The following is a 20,195-nucleotide window of genomic DNA, read 5'->3' as shown; positions in this document are numbered from 1 at the left end:
AGAAAAGCGGTGAATTGAATAAACGCATTTGAATAATTACTAAATTCCACACAGAAATATGGATTTCCCATACAAAATGCTGCAAAAATTAATCTTCTTTTGGCTCTCCAAAAAGTAGTGATTTGCCTTTCGCACACAGAAAAATCGTAGGTACCTGGGCAGTGGCGCACCCAGGCTTGGGCAAGGGGCCCTGCCCCCCCCCCCCCCAAACATGAAAATTGTCAGAATGATTTTAAACATTGAAATTGAAAGGCAATAAACTATACCTTGGGCTTAGACAAATAAAAACACGGCAAAAAAAGATTTGTAATTATTTTCCAGCACCCTTTTTAGAAAAATTTCTAAGATTTTAATTTCTAACACAAATATTTCCAAACACTAATGTCGGGTTTTTTTAGAAACCCAATCCCTAATGGAACTGTCAAAAAACTCTCGGTGTCCACCCGAATTCCGGAGTGGTGTAAGTCATGGCTGGGGAGGGCTCACAGGGCTCTAGCCTGAGGGTCCGGGCTGTGGGGGGCCCGGCGTGTCGGGTTGACCAGATAAGTGAGATAAACACACATCATAAATTAGCTTTAATAGTAAAAAAAAATGCGCAATATATTTTCTGATTATTATGTGTCGATACTCGATAGCTCCATTATTAAAGTAGATGTATTAAAAATCGTAGGAATAAGTAGATACCCTTAATTTGAACTAAAACACAATTTGGAAAACGTTAATGTAGTGTTTCACACTGCCTTTAATCTTAGCGGTAGGTAGGTGACCCGCCAAATGTCCTAGCCTGAGGACCCGTTTTAGGATGTGGGGGCCATGGTGTTGATACACCGAGTGCAATAGACAAAAGACGGATAAACGAAAAATTAGGCTGTGTTGTGTTGAGTATGTTTGTGTATAAGTTAAATGCAATAATACTTTTTTTTGTCCATTTTCAATTAATATTTTGAAACTCAATAAAAAAACCAAAAATCGACGATAAACATTCGGCAATTTTTTTTCAGTGGAACTGGGCATAAATATTGTAGCTTTCTAAACCAAGCGGGTAACACAGCCGATATTATTTGAGTAATGTTTTAGCATACTAGGCGCACATCTCCAGCATGGTCGCTGTTAGTCACTTCCAATCCGCCAGTCGCTGATGACACGCTCAACGGTTACCTCCAATTTAATAAAAACTAGTAGAAACTGTAAAAATATACAACCGTGTATTGTGAAAATATGTAAAAAATAATTATATGAAGAAGAAAAGGAGCTTATGGGACTAATGTATATTCTCCTCCTTGCCCCCCCCCCCCCCCCCAATATTAAATCTTGAGTGCGCCACTGTACCTAGGCATTAGTAGAATATAATAGTACTTACCATCTAACTCAGACTGTTATGTCACTTACCTACCCACTTTCCACATTTACAATAATTACGTCACAGTACTTAATAAATGTATAAGACCAGGATACCTATTAAATTTGAGCTTTGAAAATGTGATTTTTCTCTAGTAGGTATAATATATTATCTGAGGTGTTTTCAAGTTATGTTTATTCGTATTATAATACTTAATATAGGTACCTAACTATAATATTATGAAAATAATGAAGAATATGAATTTTATTATTTTATAATAATATTCTTATTTACGTAAAAATTCCTGAATATATATTGAACTGAAAACCTGCCCATCCAATTTAAATATTTTTTTCAACATCGATGATAATATCCTACGTAGGTACCTGGGTAGGTAGTTATTTAATAAATTTTGAGATTTGTTTATCGATCGGGCGGGAATGGTAAAATTGAAAATCTAAATACATAGGTACAGTAAAAACGAAACAATGATGCGGTTCGTCGATTGTATATGTACGTATACGTACGAATACGCGGCCATCGGCTGCCAGGCATTTATCACGGCTCCCCATACGCACGCACACTATCGACCAACCGCATTATGTATTGTTTCGTTTTTACTGTACCTACCTATAATAAGAATAACATACTTTTTTCAACGTAGGTAGGTACCTAGTCGATAGTGCTTCAAAATATTATTGTATGGATAATTTCCAGAAAGAAATTATAATGAAAATATTTGAAGATGTATTAAAACTGTATTGTTTACTTTCTCTTCCGAGGATCGAAGAATAGGTATGTATCTGAGCTGTTCTAATTTTCAATTCGAAGATCCTAACCAATTTATTATTGATTTGATCCGTTCAACGTGCTGGCATTCGTTATTTGTCCCATTATTCAATTTACACTGCCAATCAATCATACATACTTATATAATAGGTATACTCTTCTTTTCTTAACACTTCAACATACCACGAGTTTAAAGTGACACCCCGTGGAGGTAAACAGGTCATACGTTGCATAGAGGCGGCACGTAATAAAGGGCGTGGAATGAAAGAATGAAAACAAATAAGTTTACAACCTCTGAAAGCAATGGCGGTTTTACCACGAAGCGTGAATTATCAGAAAATACGAAACTAAAAATGAAAGGGGACGGCATTCTAAGTCTGCTTAAGGGTGGCACTTTTCCTAGAGACTTCATTGGTGGTTTTCAGCACTTTCAAATAAATCTAATATCAAATCTGACACTTTTGCCTTTTTGACCTTTTTTTATTTTCACTATTCTCGGAAAGTCCAATCTATAATATTTTACGTCGTAAAGAACTGCAACTCTATCATTGCCTCTATTGACAATGAAAATTATGATTACCTTTTTGTATACGTGGGTATATTGGTTATTTGCAGTGGCGGCTCGACGACTTTTTAGGTGGACCTACCTACTTTCTCATAATTATTATAATACATTATGTACCAAGCTACTTATAATAATATGGTGTTATTAATGAGGTAATGAGCAATTTTTAGAATAAATAATATGATTATCTGAGTCGTTACTTAACCACATCTAAAAAAGCGTGCTTAAAATAATAACTGAATTAATACCTAATAATAATTAAAACAGAGTAACCATTATCAGTTTTGAACAATGGTATACAGCGAGCGTTTTTACTCACCTTGGGGTCATTTGATTTGCTCCCTAGTATGATAAAATAAATTAAATAGTTTATTTAATCATGCAATTAAGTAGGTATATTATTACAATGATAAAAATATCGGATATGTATTTTTGACATGCTAACGAAGTAGGGGTGGTTCCTACGAACCCTTAAGGCAGAGCCGCCCCTGGTTATTTGAAATAGCTTTACGGGGATATGCAAGTAAAATAATATGATGAGTATAAAATATTGTAGATAATGATATGATGTTTTCTAGGTAGGTACCTACTTGATCCATTAGATCCATTTGGTGTGAATGCCATTGGATCGCCTAAAATCATAATTCAAATACTAAAAAATCAAATCGCAAAAAAACACCAGAGCACTATTTTTAGTAATCGCCAAATAGTAGTGAAATATCATGATTATAAATTAGTGACATTGTCGATTTGATGTTTTTAAAAGTATGGATCTCACTTTGTCGCTTTCTTTTGATTTAAACTACTCCATGACAGTGTGAGAAAAAATATAGATTCCTGCTAGGTACGTTAGAAAGACCTTAGGATCATAATAATATAATTGACCTAAAAGTGATTTTTGATATCCAACTATTTTTTTAAATATATTTATGGATTAAGATCACTTGGCATTATTAACTAAAAAAAAAATCGGTGTGTGTACTTATGTAGGCGCATTAGAAGTTATACTTCTTTGGCGTAACAAAATAAAATAATCGCACACCGCATTAGTCAAAATTGACATCAACCAAAAATATTCAAACGGTTAGAAAATATTTTTCACATAAACTAAATGTAAACTACGTAATACCAAACAAAAGTAACGTACCTATCACACTTAAAAATATTAAACTTAGTTTTGACAACTAATCACATATGAAAAGAAGTAGGAACAATTCACAACGCGAAAGAATATTTTTCACCAAGAAAAATAATCCATACTCCTTATTCTATGGTCACTATGGTCGGCTATGAACACATCATTGCGCGAGACGTCATGTTTCAGATCTGTCAAATAATAAAGTAGGTATGATAATATAAGATAGAATTGACGTTTTAATAGCCCCATATCAATAAAAACTAGAATAAAGGAGGGTAGCTTATTGGAGTGCCGTTGGTTTATTTCTAGACACTTTAACTTATATCACTAAATAAATTATTTTATTATTTCTCGTTGTTTTTGTTTTATTTTGGCTAACAATAATAAATTCGTTTCCTAAGCAACGGAACAATTCTTCATACATATAATAATAAATTCGCTGCCTAGGTAACGGAACAATTCAAAACTATATTATACTGTATAATCGTCACGATTGCATTATCATACTGTGGCATAAAGGCAGTGCATTCGGCTGATAACTGAACAATCGTGGTTCGAATCCAATCGAGTGCGTTTTTTTTCGTGTGAAAAAATAAATTATGTGTCATACGCCAAAAGTACACTCTGATCTGATTTTCCTAACTTCAAAAATAAGAAAATTAAATAATGTGAGTTATTCTAGGCACCTCAATTAATTGATGCTACCAGGTATGCAGTGGCGCACCCAGGATTTAATATTGGGGGGGGGGGCAAGGAGGAGAATGTAAATTAGTCCGATAGGCTCTTTTTCTACTTCACAGCCTAATTTATCGTTTATCGGTCTTTTGTCTATTGCACTCGGTGTACCTACACCATGGTCCCCACATCCTGAAACGGGCCCTCAGGCTAGGATATTTGGCGGGCCCCCTGCCTACCGCTAAGATTAAAGGCAGTGTGAAACACTACAATAACGTTTTCAAATTGTGTTTTAGTTCAAATTAAGGGTACTTATACAGTGAATTATTGACGATTTTTAATACATCTACTTTATTAATGGAGCTGTCGAGTATCGACACATAATAATCAAAAAATATATTGCACAATTATATAAGTAACTGAAAATGTTCATCGCCATGAAGTAGAATAGAAGTATAATCACTTATCTGGTCAACCCGACACGCCAGGCCCCCCACAGCCTGGGGCCCCAGGCTAGAGCCCTGTCAGCCCTCCCCAGCCATGACCTACACCTCTCCGGAATTCGGGTGGACACCGAGAATTTTTTGACAGTTCCATTAGGGATTGGATTTCTAAAAAAACCTGACATTAGTGTTTCGAAATTTTCGTGTTAGAAATTAAAATCTAATAAATTTTTCTAAAAAGGGTGCTGGAGAATTATTACAAATCATTTTTTTGCCGTGTTTTTATGTTGCAATGTTTAAAATCATTCTGATAATTTTGTACCTATTAAACAAAACAAAGGTTATTATTTTTTGGGCTAGTACCTGCCTAGTAAAATGTGAAGTAGATAGGCCACATATATATTTTATTTTATTGCATTTCCAACATATTTTTTATGTGGTAGTAAGATGGCAAACAAATGATTAGGTACCTATAATAAAGTATGTCCGTTTTTTGACAAATTGAGTTATGTGGTATGTCTAGGTCTTATAGGTACCTACCTAGGTTGGGAGAATTAATGAACTGTGCCAATATTATGTGATAATGTGTCGATTGTTTGAATTTCTTTACTAATTTTAGCAATTATTGCTCCTATGAACAATAATTGAGAAAAACGGACATATTATCGTATTTTGTGATTTTATGCAGATTTTTTTTGTTGAATCTGGGTTTAGTCGAGGCATTCTTCCTCTTTCAAAAGCTCAACATTATTGATGTCACAAATGCAGACTATACCTATTCTTTTATCGCTGACAAGTAAACATAAAACTTTCTAATCATACTAAATTAAGTAAATATAAATTTATTACGTAGCTACTTACCTATCATAATATAATTCAATTATTGAGCACTTCTTTGGACTAAAAGCATTATTGCGATAGTGCTAATTTTTGCTAAATGAGTGAAAATGATTTTGTTTAAATACCAGCCAAATAATTGTTATAATTTTTTGATAGTGGTGACGCGATTTTTCGATCACATGATTTTTGAAAATGCGCGTCGTATTTAATTACAAATAATAATATGATAACGCATTTCTATCTTATTCGTAAGTTCAGTGGCTTTGACAGCACCATTTTACCACGTTTATTTTAGCTTGTATTCTTGTTTGTCCGGTGGTTGTTTATCCAGTACAAATCTTGCAATCGATTTTTAGCTAACTTCGCGACTAGCTAGACATTTGAAACTTTTAGAATATATCAGAACACGATGCCAATGCATTATTTTAATACTTTTAGCCATCTTTAAGTAGAATTGAATTCATTTTCAGTTAATTCTGTTTTGTATGAAAAGTTATTTCGGAAGAAATCCGTAATCCAATCCACTATTATTGGTTGCTAAGGGGGTGGTCCTAGCAACTAGATTATTAATATATACGTGCGTTACTATAGAAATCAAAATGACATTTCAGTATTCTATATTTGTTTGTTGCAAAATAGCAAAAAAACGATTTGTTGACAATTGCCTTATATGTCCTAAATTATTAATACATAGAATTATTGTCAAGTTTATATGATTCAGCAGAAAATTTAAAAACGTGCTACCTAGGTAAGTATATAAAAAGTTCTTTTTATCTTAATTTCCATTTGTAAATTTAATATTTATTTTACAACTGTAATGTTTATTTTTTCCATTTTCTACCTACTAACTATTCATTATGGGGGCCACAGAAAAATGTTAAGCTGAAAAGGGGAACCCGGAACAAAAAAGGTCGAGAAATACCGATCTAACCTGTTTTATTGCATTAGAGTTTAAATTCCTATCACAATATGTTTTCTCTGAAATACCTATATGAAATGAAATAATAATAATAAATAATGAAAAAGTGACTTTTACAAACTTATTGTACCTAAGCATAATGATATATTATTTACTGCCTACCTTGACCTTACACATTATTATTCAATAATATGATATTTCTATGATGCCGATTTTTTCGTCTATCTTGGATATTATGCAGGCACCTAGAACCGTTGTGGAATATGCGTAGTTACTATTACGCTGGTTCCTAACCGTTTTCGACTTGTGACACCCATTTATAATAGCCAAGTAGAATAAATCTACTGAGGTAGATTTATCATGAAGCTAAATAATTGATACCTATATAACATTCGCGTCAATGACCCCCCCCATGAAACTTGCGTACTGTTTATATGGTAAAGAACACGTCAACATGAAGTAATCATAAAATTAAATTTTACATGTGGTTAATCATCACGATATTTCCTTTGCGAGAGTATGCTTTACGTAATTTTATCTTACTTTATCAAAGTTTACATGTGAATCCGCATTCATCACATTTTCTTTCATTGACTGTGTTAAATTAATGTTGAGTATCGTTCATCAAATTTTCATTGAATAATTATTTATCTATTTATGTATATTTAGATGAGTTTTCGCATTTTCTTTCATTCTATCTTTCATTATAATATGTGCACATGCTTATTAACGCCCACGATGGCTGTGCGACTAACGCGTCGGCTTATAATGTCATGGGTCTCAGGTTCGAAGCATGGGTCTGCCAAATACGCATATTTTTTTTCAATTTGTGTTTGGAGTCAGAGTATGGATCTAATAGGTTGAGCAAGTGACTAACATCCATTTATCGTAAAAACCAAAAATATGTTTATAGGTACAAACCTACACTCTGAGAGGGCCCACACGATCCTATTAAGATTAGAGATGGTAAAAAAAGAAAAGAATTATAAATCATCACTTCGTCACACCTATTCTACCCATTCCTAATATATGAAATCCCAAGTAGTAGGTATATTATTACAAATGTTTCGTCGCTTCACTATTTTGTTTCATGTTGATTATCAATAATCATGCCGTATGTATTAACTATGTTTACTATCGGATATTACACTGTCGTACGTGCCAGATTTACTTTAACTTTTAAATGAGTAAACATTGCTTTAAGATTCATTTTACTAGTACCCATATATTTAGTGTGAAATTTTAAAAATTTCAGTCTCTCGAAAACTATTTTTCATATTTTCAACTGATACCTAACTGACGGTTTTTGTTTGTGGATGCATTCATTGCAATTTTATTAATTTTATGGTGAAAATGTTTGCTGCCGGAAGCGGCAGCTGAATATTCTGATTTTCTATCGATTAGGTTAGTTAAAAGCAAAATATCTTATTTGTCAAATTTTATACAAAATAAATAATTAGGTAGGTATGTAATGTACCTACATATCTAATAAATATTATTGTGAAATTTCGTCCGAAGAAGGTCCACATTCGACAGTCTGTTATTCAAATATGGGGATACTGACAAAGAATATTATTTAACATAATTGCAAATATTTTTAAAACTATTATTTGGTACTCTAGTGTAGCACGACCCATCGATTGGGAAACCAAATATTATGTTTAGTCAATTAAAATTTTAATAGACAACACTAAAAGTCTGTGAAAATATTCCATCTGGCAACACTGTGTATATTATCTATGATCACTGACACTGCGCTACAATTTGATGCCGTCAAAAGAGTGCTGATTAGATAAAGTTACATTGTTTATAAAAGAAATCAAAAAATATGATGGGTAAAGCAGGCTACAGGTTAGTAAACTGAAACAAAAATATTATTGTGTTATTTGTAGATTAGATTTAATTGTAGTTTGCTTCTGTTACTAAAAATATCCTCCTGTGTATACTATGAATCACGATCAACATGTCACTTTTGTCTATTAAGATACCATATTATTATTATTCGAGGTCGCATCATTATTTTATCTATTGTTGTTTACTAAGAAAATAAACAACAATTACCAATATACCACCATATTATGATGCTACCCAAGATTATACCAGAAGATTTTCAAACGATTCTGGATTCATAATATTATTATTAATGCCTTCGTAATAATAGGATTGTTTTGATATAATGGTTGGGCTAGGTTATGTTGAATTATTCAATAATAGGTTAATAATGCTATAATTATTTAATATTTTCGCTTCGGTTGGCACCTGTCTTTTTCGGCCGTAGGATTAGCCTTTCCTGCGATTATTTCGTTGTCCAGCTTTCCAGCACTTAAGGTACACTATAAATATAAAGCACCAACTTTAGCTTTGACAGGAGCATATACAATCGAGTGTTAATAGACCAGCGTAGACCAGTGTTTCCCAATGTGTGGTACGGGAATAGTTTGGTGGTGGTACGCGCTGTACCGGCGGTTGGCTGCGCTTGGTACAACAAGCATTCATACAACATCAATACGACATCCATGCTAGAAAGTTTATCACATCGGAAAAAGAACAATAATTATTGTTGGAATTAGCTTCAAATGGATTCTTGAAAAATAAATATAAGGAATGTACTTTAACATCATTCTGATTGCAAATACAAGTGTATCAAGTTTTAACAGAGAAAGTCCTGAAATACATATTTGCCTTTTCCAGCTTCATATCTATGCGAAGTTGCTTTTTCAGCATATTTGTAAACATTAAGTCAAAATAAAGGAACATGCTTTTAGATGTGGAACCACATCTCAGATTAAAATTAACAACCAGGTACTTAACCAAATTATGATGATCTGTATCAACATAAACGATTTCATCCTTCTCATTGATTATAATGAATGTTATTTATAATATAACTTTTATTTGTTTTATTTATATTTTATTTTTCGTTTATTATAATTTTGTTTATGTGCTAAAAAAGATTTCTTTTTTTTTGATTGTTATTAAAGCATTATGCATTTTTTTTGACGAGGGGTACTCAGCGCTATAAAAATTATAGAAACACAGATGTCAAAAATTTGGGAAACACTGGAGAAGAAAATGCCACATCTAAAATGAAAATCCGCCCTTAAACATTATATAAAACGTCCTTATTTTTTTTATAAAATATGTTTATAACCATGTGTATAAAAGCATGTCAACTATTTTTTGTATTCCACCGCGGATGAAGAACATGTGCAAATGCACTGACAAGCAAGTATGGCCATGTTTGCGGGATTTTTTAACTGTTTCATCTTTAATGTGGTGTCGTGGAATATTATGTGGATTAAAGCGTGCACAAAATTTGTATGATGTGGCCATGTATTTATAAACCACATGTTTGTGCACATTCATTTCTATAGCGGCAAATCCAATTGTATACTATTTTATTAGTCTGGACTTAGACTTTTGAAACATTAAAATTAACTAGTAAAAACAACAGTCGGATGTCGCATACAGCACAGTCCGCGTGCTCCCACTACCGCGCGCTCCCACCACAGTGCGCAGCAAACATTATCACACCGATGGCAGAGAAATGGTCGCCTATCTAACTATAAAAGGCGGTGTTTGACCTCCAGTTATCAATTAGAATTAAGTCGAGCTTGGCTTCTTCAAGAAATTTAGTTCACTACAGTAGCCTTGCTTGCACTCTAAAATTGGATAAATGCAGTTAGCCATAAGTCCTATCGGAGTCAAGTAAGCTATTCAATTGAACTAGGTACATGGTGTGACTACGCTGTAGTTGTAGCATTATAAATTATGCCTCAAACTTATTATACTCGTGTTGTATCAAATTATTGTAATGTAAAGAGTTAAAAGGTAAAATATACCATACACACTTTGATCAACCCACAACTTATAATTTATAAATAAGAGGAAAGGAAGGGAGGGAAAATTCCAACCTTTACACATATTATTATTTCACCATGTTTTTACAATTCATGATCAATTGCAATATAAACATTTAAAATTTTTAGATTTCAATATAGATTGTAATGTGAATCTACGTCTAGTCTAGCTTATGTGTACAATTCAGAATGAATACTTAGCTTTTATTAATTACTTAAACTGGTTCAACAGTCCATTCCTCTCCATTGCCAATTGCAAAACTGTCCTACCGGATCTCTATCCATAGCTGAAACGCATTCATATTATCTAAATGCTTTTAAATAATAAATCATAATGTCGTTTTGTTTTTTTGTGTCTAGATTTGCTATATTTTTAGAGTTTGTATTTAGTTTTTTTTTTTTTTGTGTGTTTGTTTTATTGCAGATGTGATTATCAAAAGTGGCCAAATTTAAATTAAGCGCTGAATGAGTTATTGTGTATTGCGAATTAGAGATAATCGTACATTTCAGTTGAATATCTTGTTGGATTGCCATTTTTGAAAATGACCTCTTGCTTTGGTAAAATTTCTTTATCGGTGCACGATTTCTTGCAACAGCGTCAGTTGGAAACCAATGTCAGTCATTAATATCTCCAGAAACCATATTATAATACACACCAATCATGTTTACACAGAACTAAAATTTTTACACATTTTTTAGATCAAATTATTCGATTCATTCAATCACATGAGCCTGTGTAAACACATTTCTTTTTTACGTGACACGGCTGTTTTGCACTTGCTCAACTTATTAGTTCCATACTCCGGATTAAACACATATTGAAAAAACAACATTCGAATTTGCCAGACCCGAGATTCGAACCCGGAACCAACAACATTATAAGCTGTCATGTTACTGCTCGGGTATCATGGGTGTCTAAAACAGTTCACTATTGAGCTTTGTATAAAATAATAAATTAGCAATGTAACTCAAATTAACTTCTATGAAAATAATTTTCTTTGCTTAAATTTTTCTTATTTTGTTGGCGAATGGGAATAATTAATAAATATTGATTTTTTATATATCATTTTCGGTTGGGTGAGAGTTGTAATATAAAAGTATAAAGTAAATTATCATGTTCATTTCTAAGTGGAATTTATGAGCATCCACAGACTGTAGATTGATCACATAACAAACATTTTTTATGACGAATAGTCAGCCATTCTTCCAGCCCATTGTATCCCTGCACTGGATCAAATATACATTCAAAAACCACATGCGTAATATGGACTAAAACAAATTTATAATCTCAGTAGTCAAAAAATTGATATCACAATTAAAATAAACCATCACGCTTTGTGTTATAGTTTGCTAAAAGAATATATTGACATCTATGTTTTTCATTATTCTCTGACAATGCTGTTTCAATGATTGCAATGTGTCGAGGAAAACGTGCACCGCGAAATGAAAATTTTACATGTAATTTTTTTGTCTAGTTTTCCCGCACTGTCCCTTTGGCTGCCATTAATGTTATCAATATCCTTGGCGGTAGTATTTGTGCCAGCTGAGGCGGCAGTTTGTAACGAAGCCGTCTGTGCCAGCGTAGTTTCCAAATGTATGCTAACCCAGTCGTGCAAGTGTGACCTCACCCATTGCTCATGCTGCAAAGACTGTTACAGTTGTTTGAGCTATTTATACAGCGAGTGTTGCTCATGTGTTGGTAAGTTTCATTTTATTTTTCGAGGCTTTATTACTAAAACAAAAATGTGTGATTGCGACATTACTAATACATTGAGGGGGGTGGTGCTGCTAATAGGTCGAAAATTAAGAATTCGGTGGAAATTTACAGTGTAAGTCTAAATATTCCGTAAACTTTGGGGGGGAGATATTTGTTTCTATTTCTTGTCATAATGACACCAGTGGCGAGGGGTGGAGGTAGGTTATTAAGATCCGACATAAACAGTGCACACAGTCAGTCATATTTATTTGTTTTCATTGAACTAAGAATAGAAATTGCAGATGGTGCTGATATCTTTGAAAGGAGAGCTTTGAGAAGAATCTTTGGGGTTATTCAAGAAGATGGCATTTAGATGTACATGGTATATGAAAATGTTGAGACTGCGCTGGATCGGCCACGTGCATAGAATGCTGGAGGATATATCAGTTAGGCGAGCTATGTATGCGAGTAACTTAAGAGTATTGGCGCTGGATCGTCCAGGATGGAGAAAGTTGTTGAAGGAGGCCAAAACCCGCCAAGGGTTATAGTGCCATAAATATTGATGATCTGCAATTTGTAGTCTTAGTTCATGAAAATAAATGTTTATGACTGACAAAGCTTAGTGTGTCCTATTTATATCGGATCTTAACAGCCTACCTCCACCCTTTGCCACAGAATGATACATATAGATACCTAATCATAATATGAAATACTTTTATGCCATGTAATATAAATATCTCTTCGTTATCAAATTATCAAGTCTGACCATAATATATTGATTTTGTAAAACTTAAATCTCATTTGAAGTTTCAAAATCTGAATTGTGATCAAATAGTAAAATTTAAATTTTGGCTGTCCACGTCTTTCCTTGCCCTTAAAGACTGCCCATACTAGTCTTGCTGCTAACTCCTAGGGCATTCTATGCACGCGGCTGATAAAGCGCACTCTCCATTTTCATATGTCACATGACCCATGAAATGAGCACAATTCCTCATCATAATTCAACCTTCAAATGTTTTCAAACATATTGAAAGATTCTTCTCTTAAAGATATCCATATTTCTCTCATCCTATTTGCTGATTATCCGCGTACTGATTGAGCGAGAATTTGCTTTGCGAAAATAACTGCGCGAGGCAGTTTGCAAAAAAATGCAGCTGCGTTCAGCACCTTTGAGCATCGATAAACCGACAATGATTGGATTGGCCACGGCAACGTTCAGGCGAGTCGCGTGCTGACTTATACGTATATTAATTTATGGCGAGGCTGCTCGCTCAGTCAGTATGCGGCTATTGCCTAAGAATCTGATCACAGAACAGATTGATAAATAGAATAGAATTCCAATAGGCTATTCCCTAATACACTACATTTTTACGCAGGGTTTTGAATGTGTGAGTGTCCTATGAAAATGAATCACACAGGCATGCAATAGTGTCTGTTGCAACCTTCAAATACACCAATATTGAATGAGCGTCAGCGCATAAACTGAGATTGTCAGAACGAAGGACAGGCGTTTTTTTGACACGTGTTTAAGTTTATCCCATATTCCTCCACACTCGAGATCAGTTGCTTGTTACTCCACACCCGTTAGGTATTTCAGTTCCCATTATTTCTGGGTTCCCTGAATCTGATTCATACTGTAATATTGGGCAGTAGAGTTAAATAAAGAGCAGTTTTGGTTTTGGTTTAAATCCTTGCTGTCTACTATTTACTAATAATAAATGAAACTTCTTTGACATAATCAACGTGCAGTTTTATAATAATTTTATTTTTTCAGACATGTGTCCAGGCACTGTAGCCGCGGGGAGTCCAATGGGTCACAAGTCATATGTGGAGGAGTTTCCAGATGGTGTGCCTGGTCTATTCGCAGCGCTTACAGCGGTACCTGACTCCCTTAAACGTTGGAGGCCTATGTCTATTCCATTGGATCGCTCTTTGCGTTAGTATTTGAAATAATCATGCCTGTTGTGTGACTGATTCTCTTCTTAAGTCTTATATTCTTCGAGTGTATGAGTTAAATTCTATGCAGTGATCAACGGTATCTACTTCATTGGTTATATAAATAACCACGACCGACTATAACCGAAGTGTCTGCTTCTTTAATGATGGCAGATTATATTAATTCTTAGAAGTCATCACCTAAATTTCTTCAGGAATATGTGGAATATGAGCCATTGAACTTCTGCATACATATTTACACAGTTAGGACATTTTCATACAAATATAATAATAATTTTGTTATTGGTTTGTGTCTACAATAATAGTTTTCATCTACCTATATCAAAAAAGGTAAGTCATAAAGATAAAAGTTGTCACTCACCTGATGACCAAACAGTGCAATCGGCAGCATGGGCACCTGTTAATTGAAAGGTCTTTGGATGGACTCTGGTCACCATGCGTATTATTTCGTTTGTTAAGGGCCCACATGCTCAGCGTAGGTCAAAATGGAGCTTTTATGGTGTTTTCAGAGCATAACCCTGAACATTACTTAAACGTTGAAAATAATCTATTTATATAATTTTGAAGCCTTATTATTCTTTATATTTATTTTAAACATCTGATGACTGCATAAAATATTTTTATTACATAAAATAGTATTCTTTTAAACCTCTCGCTCTAATGTTTTAGAATATAGTCATATTTCACTACATCCATGTGCAGTGGTGTTAAGATTTTTTAGGTTTATTAATTTTTAAACACATTTAAAAAACCATTAGTAAAATTAATGTTAACATTATATAGTGACATTTACGATAAAAAATTATATTTTATAATCTTTGTGATCCCAAATTTGACAAGAATTAGGCATTTTATTATTCAAAAAATGGGCACGATTAACACATTTGAAGATAATTCTAAAGATACCGATTATAAGCTATGTCTTTGACCATTCAAATGTGATAATAATGATTGCTTTATAATAATTATTGATCTAAGAATAAGGTAGTATTTTTTTTTTACGCCATTTCTATTGGCATTTCCCAGTAGTTAAGCTACAACATACGGCCGTAGCCATAAATTGACAAACGATAAATGAAGTAGGGAGTAAGATCATGGTAACGCACGTGTTTGAACATGTACCGTTTTTGAAAAAATATTTTTTTTTCGGTTAGGTTAGGTAAAAAATACTACAAAACAGTTTTTCATCATAGTTCAGCAGTTTTCACTCTCCTGGGAATTTTCGTTTACTATGCATAAAAAGTTTTAGTTCCATAAAGAGTGGGCATAGACTACACCAGTGATTGCCAAACGGCAAATCGGTAGGATATTTTATCATATTTATAAATTTGTTTCTTAAATTTTATTGCTCAAAATGAAGCCATTGTTTTATCTACCTACTTATGCGATCAATGTTTTCCACTATGAAGGTGGTCTGTGGTTAAAAGTAAATATAGAAACAGACTAATAGATGTACATCTTGATAATTGCATTCGGTTGGAAGTGACAAGTAACTCACCAAGAATTGAAAAAATTGTGGAAGAAAAAAGTGAATGCCATTCTTTTCAATTATTATTTTGTTTATGAATAAATAATTAAAGTACGCGTTTTATGTTTTATTGGATGTTCGATATCCTAATTTATTTAAAGTAATATAATAATATTATTTATGGTATGATAAAGGATGATGATAAAAAATTATAAAGAAGGAATATGTATATCTTTTCTTATTTTATTTCTTATTTTATTACTTATTGTATTATTATGTCACATTTCTCACGTATTTTATGTCATGTAGTGAACGCTTTGAATTTGCAATTTGTTATGTTCATTATAATATGTAAAATAAATAAATTTGTTTAAAAAGTAGCTCACCAGACATTTTAAATTTTTGAAAGTAGCTCACATACTTATTGAGTTTGGAGACCACTGGACTAAATACCGATAAGGCACCTAATAAATTCTGCGGCTGCTAGAATGTTTCATTACATAATAATATTTTCTTTCTCTTTTTCAGAAAATGTTGAATTGGACACAATGAAACCGAACTCCCTCGCTGCGAACTGTACTGTAGCCTACATGTCACAATGCATGTCGTGGAATAAATGTAAAGCCAGCTGTCAATCCATGGGGTCATCTAGTTTCCGGTAAATTGTTTTAAACTGTAAAATTAGTTCGCTTTCAGTAGAACTAGCAAAAAAAGTTCGTTGTCTATAATCTAAAAGAAATTCAGTAATTCTGTATTTCATTCAAAATAATTCATGTGAATGTAAATGGGGGATCCATTTTCAAACAGCAATAAGTTATAAAGTATAAAATATAAAAAAAAGTGATTTATTTCCTTGTAATGTGTGACTGTGTGGCCTAATTTAATAGACCACGATGCAGCGGCAAAGGGTGAAAGTAGGCTGTGGCGATCCGGCATATATAGTACAAACTAAAGTTTGTCAGTAATTTTTTTTGTTTTAATTAAACTAAAGAGTATACTTTGCAGATGGTGCTGGTTAATTTTAAAAATTTAATTAATCCCAGCCTTAACTAAGCCATAATAGATAAATAAAATAATAAAAAAATAATTAAAGAATATTAATGTAAAGAACTGTCACTTGACCTTATTCAAACTTTTAGCAATTGTGACTTTTGACTTATATTTTTCACTAATTACCCTGCCAAAAGAACGTTGTCACCCTTACTGGTGCACTTTTGGGACATTGAAGATAACATTCTAAATAATTTTACCCCATAAATAACAAAATTTTGCCATAATGTCCCTAACCGCCTTTGGCTTAGCAGGCTCGCTATTAAGTTTCAACTCATGAATTGAACATTTCAATTTTATTATCGAATATGTCTGACTGATGTTTCTAAATGAAATGTTTTTTTTATTCCAGTTGGTTTCAAGATGGATGCTGCGAATGTATTGGGGACACATGTTCTAATTATGGATTAGATGAAAGCAGGTATGGCTACTATGTTTTATCATGGTTTTATGACAAGTTTAGTTTATTATTTCTCCATTTATCGAAGATATTTCAATTTAAATGACAAGATGAAGTTTTTCATACTTGTAAAGATAGTGCTAGGTGTGCGTGCACAATAGTTATAGATCACACAAAACAATACTTTATAAGCATATTATACAAAATAATGTATTTTACATTTGTTGTGTTACAATAATGGCACAAACACATTACGATCGCATCACATGCATTTACGGCGAGCTTGTGCCATGGGCAAAAAGTGTGCAATGTCATTTTCCTTGGTATGTATTTCAAATGTTATCGGACTGAAGCTACCATTCCGTAGTACATTTTGAACCAAAAACTCGTGATGATCGTAATCTGTTCGTGCAATACTCCACTGACTGCTTTATTGTATTGCGGTATATGAGGCAAGCCATCCTATATCCAATCTGCATGAGTTACTGCCATATGCCTTTATGGGGTGGAGGTGGGAAGGAAGGATAAACTTTTTTATGAGGAAAGTTGTTAACCAATCCCCATTGGGTTTTCGCACTGGATTAAATACATGGAATAGATGTCTCTTTTTACCCCTCACAATAATGAATGGTAGAATGGTCATTTCGTTAGGTATATTATAAGATGGAATAAACGCACAAATTCGTAGATTTGCTTTATCCTTTGAATAGAAAATATGTCAAATATAAAAGAAAATTTTGAAACGGTTTAATTAAACACAATGATTTTTATTGACCATTAACAATAATTACAGATATAATCAATTATTGATTATATCTGTTTGTAAAACGAGCTCACCGTGATGTATTTATTCAATCTTCAAATTTTCAGAGAAACTTATTAATTGATATTATTCATGAAAGGAGTCAATTCAATCCATACTAAATTTATATATTTTGTTTATTTTTAATTTTGCTGTACAGAAGAAATGCTTTCGGTGATATTTTGCTAAATTTTCTCTTCAGATGCTTGGCGTGCGGTGAAGGAGGTCATATTGAAGAGGAACCACTTGAAGATGCTTTGGATTATGGTGAAGATATGGATCCGCAGCCCACTGACTCATTTAGTTAAAAAAAATGTTTTTATAAACAAATTAAATGGACGAATATCACTTAATTATACAGGGTTAAATGGCCGATGATTAGACTTTCTGACGGTTGTAAGGACACGGTGGTCATAAGTCAAAAATATTTGAAATTTGATTTGCCAATTTTTATTATTTGTATATTTTGAATAGGTAGTTTAGTAGGCTTAGTTTTAATATTGTAGTTGTGAATTTTAATGTGCATATTTTAAATTATTTATCGTTACAGTACTGTGTTGTCTCATTTTATCTTTTAAAATTTTCTTTTTACGATTTATTTTATCCCAGTGACAACACTTTTCTTCTTTTATGAGAAATTATATTTTGAAGTATTTTTCTGCCATAGTATAGTGCTGAAATCTAGCCGTAGTATTTTAAGTTTTGACGATGAACCATTAAAGGGTGAAGATCTGTTATCCAATTGAATTATTTAATTAACTTACTTATGAATAATCAGATTTATTAATTGGGATGACATTTGCTTGTTAGAATTTCTTTTCACATAAGTATACTATCAATTTATATTAAACTCCATACCATTATCAAGATTAATACACTTGATAAAAGAGTGCCAAACGAAATAGTTATTGACTAAATAAATAAAATTTTTGGAATTGAATAAAATTAACATTATATTGTCACCATTCAGGCAAAAGTTACAAACCCACAAAAAGGCAGTTTTGAGTTGACTATGTCACCCGAAACGTAAATTTATCTTCTTTAAGGTGAAAAAGTCACCACGGTACATTAGTTAGTAAAATGTTACTTAGGTACATCCTAATTATTTGTTTTTCACTGAATGGCTTTCGATAAAATCTTAAGCATCAGCCATTAAAGGCGGCGCGGATAGACATTAATGAGACTATTAAAAATAAATCCTTTGTTATAAATATAGAAGCAAAACTTACTAAATTATGTATGGTGCCTTTTACTGATTTGTCATTTGAAAACTTCTAATACTTGTCTGAAACAAGCAACAGTAACTAAATAAGAATAGTTACTTTAGCTGAAGATTGCATTGGTCCAGATTACTAACAAGCAAAAGTCACCAAATCACATTTTAGTCACCTTGCCTTCTTCAAAACCTTCCAGTTGTATTAATTTTCGTCAAAAAGTAAAAGTAACATAAATAATTTATTAGAAGACGTGAAAAAATTATGTAATGTAGATAAAGCCTTAAAATCTGATTTTTCCTTCATCTCTAAACTTTCATATTGAAATATCTCGAAATTATGTTTTTTGGGTTGGTGACTTTGCCTGAACGTTGACGATATGTACTGTTATACCTACCACATTTTATAACGCAATATGCCATATTGAATTTTGTTTCAAAGCAGCGAACTTAAAGGTATTAAAATAGATAATAATTTTAGTATGTATTATTAATTTATGAATCTATGTTGGCCCTCGATACATTAAACTGTCAAATGCCGAAGTTTAGAAGTTTCTATACATTTATTATAGGTTCAATAGTTCAAGTGAAATGATTTAGTTTCTATTGTTTTGGCTTTTTTAAATTATATTGGTTATGCATGTAGTACATATCGATAGATCCTTTATAATTGGTTTAGGTACTTTGATAAACATTCAAAGATGGTCCGTCATGTAATAGATTAATCATTTAGTAATTCCAATTCAACTTTACAACAGAATAGGATTAACATGGCAAAGCGGTGATGGTATATAGAAAGGAGTAGTTATAGTAGAACCAAAAAATAAGGCTGATAGCAGATGTGACTATTTGAAGTGCCATATCAGACAACTTATAGCACCTATACACGTACATGGATTTACTTGCAGCAATAGTGTACTTTAAACTATCGCGATAATAACTGTTTACAACTAACAATGCTGACTGTCTCGCTAATCTCATTCTTCAAGAGTAAGCGAGATGTGATGTTGTCATTTCATAGTACTATTTGATAGGTCGTGAA

General features: G+C 32.8%; 1 protein-coding gene across 2 annotated transcripts; it reads left to right on the top strand.

Moving 5' to 3' along the window:
- The first annotated feature begins 8,431 nt into the window (after positions 1–8,431).
- LOC147079810 (protein twisted gastrulation-like) lies at positions 8,432–19,487 on the top strand. Of its 2 annotated transcripts, XM_085944434.1 has the most exons (6): positions 8,432–8,559; positions 12,044–12,267; positions 14,039–14,200; positions 16,217–16,346; positions 17,091–17,159; positions 18,143–19,487. In XM_085944434.1, the coding sequence occupies exons 1-6, from the start codon at positions 8,537–8,539 to the stop codon at positions 18,246–18,248; spliced, it is 714 nt and encodes a 237-aa protein (XP_085800560.1). In that variant the 5' UTR covers positions 8,432–8,536; the 3' UTR covers positions 18,249–19,487. The 2 variants fall into 2 exon arrangements, with proteins under 2 accessions (XP_085800560.1, XP_085800568.1); XM_085944442.1 differs by lacking the exon at positions 12,044–12,267 and having other exon boundaries at positions 8,450–8,559; positions 18,143–18,382.
- Positions 19,488–20,195: the final 708 nt, after the last annotated feature.

Source organism: Rhyacophila brunnea, unplaced genomic scaffold (assembly GCF_057557595.1).
Source record: "Rhyacophila brunnea isolate RB1 unplaced genomic scaffold, BYU_Rbru_1.0 scaffold_1, whole genome shotgun sequence".
NCBI lineage: Eukaryota > Metazoa > Arthropoda > Insecta > Trichoptera > Rhyacophilidae > Rhyacophila > Rhyacophila brunnea.
Note: the sequence above shows the minus strand (reverse complement) of the source record. Positions and strands in the feature narration are given on the sequence as shown.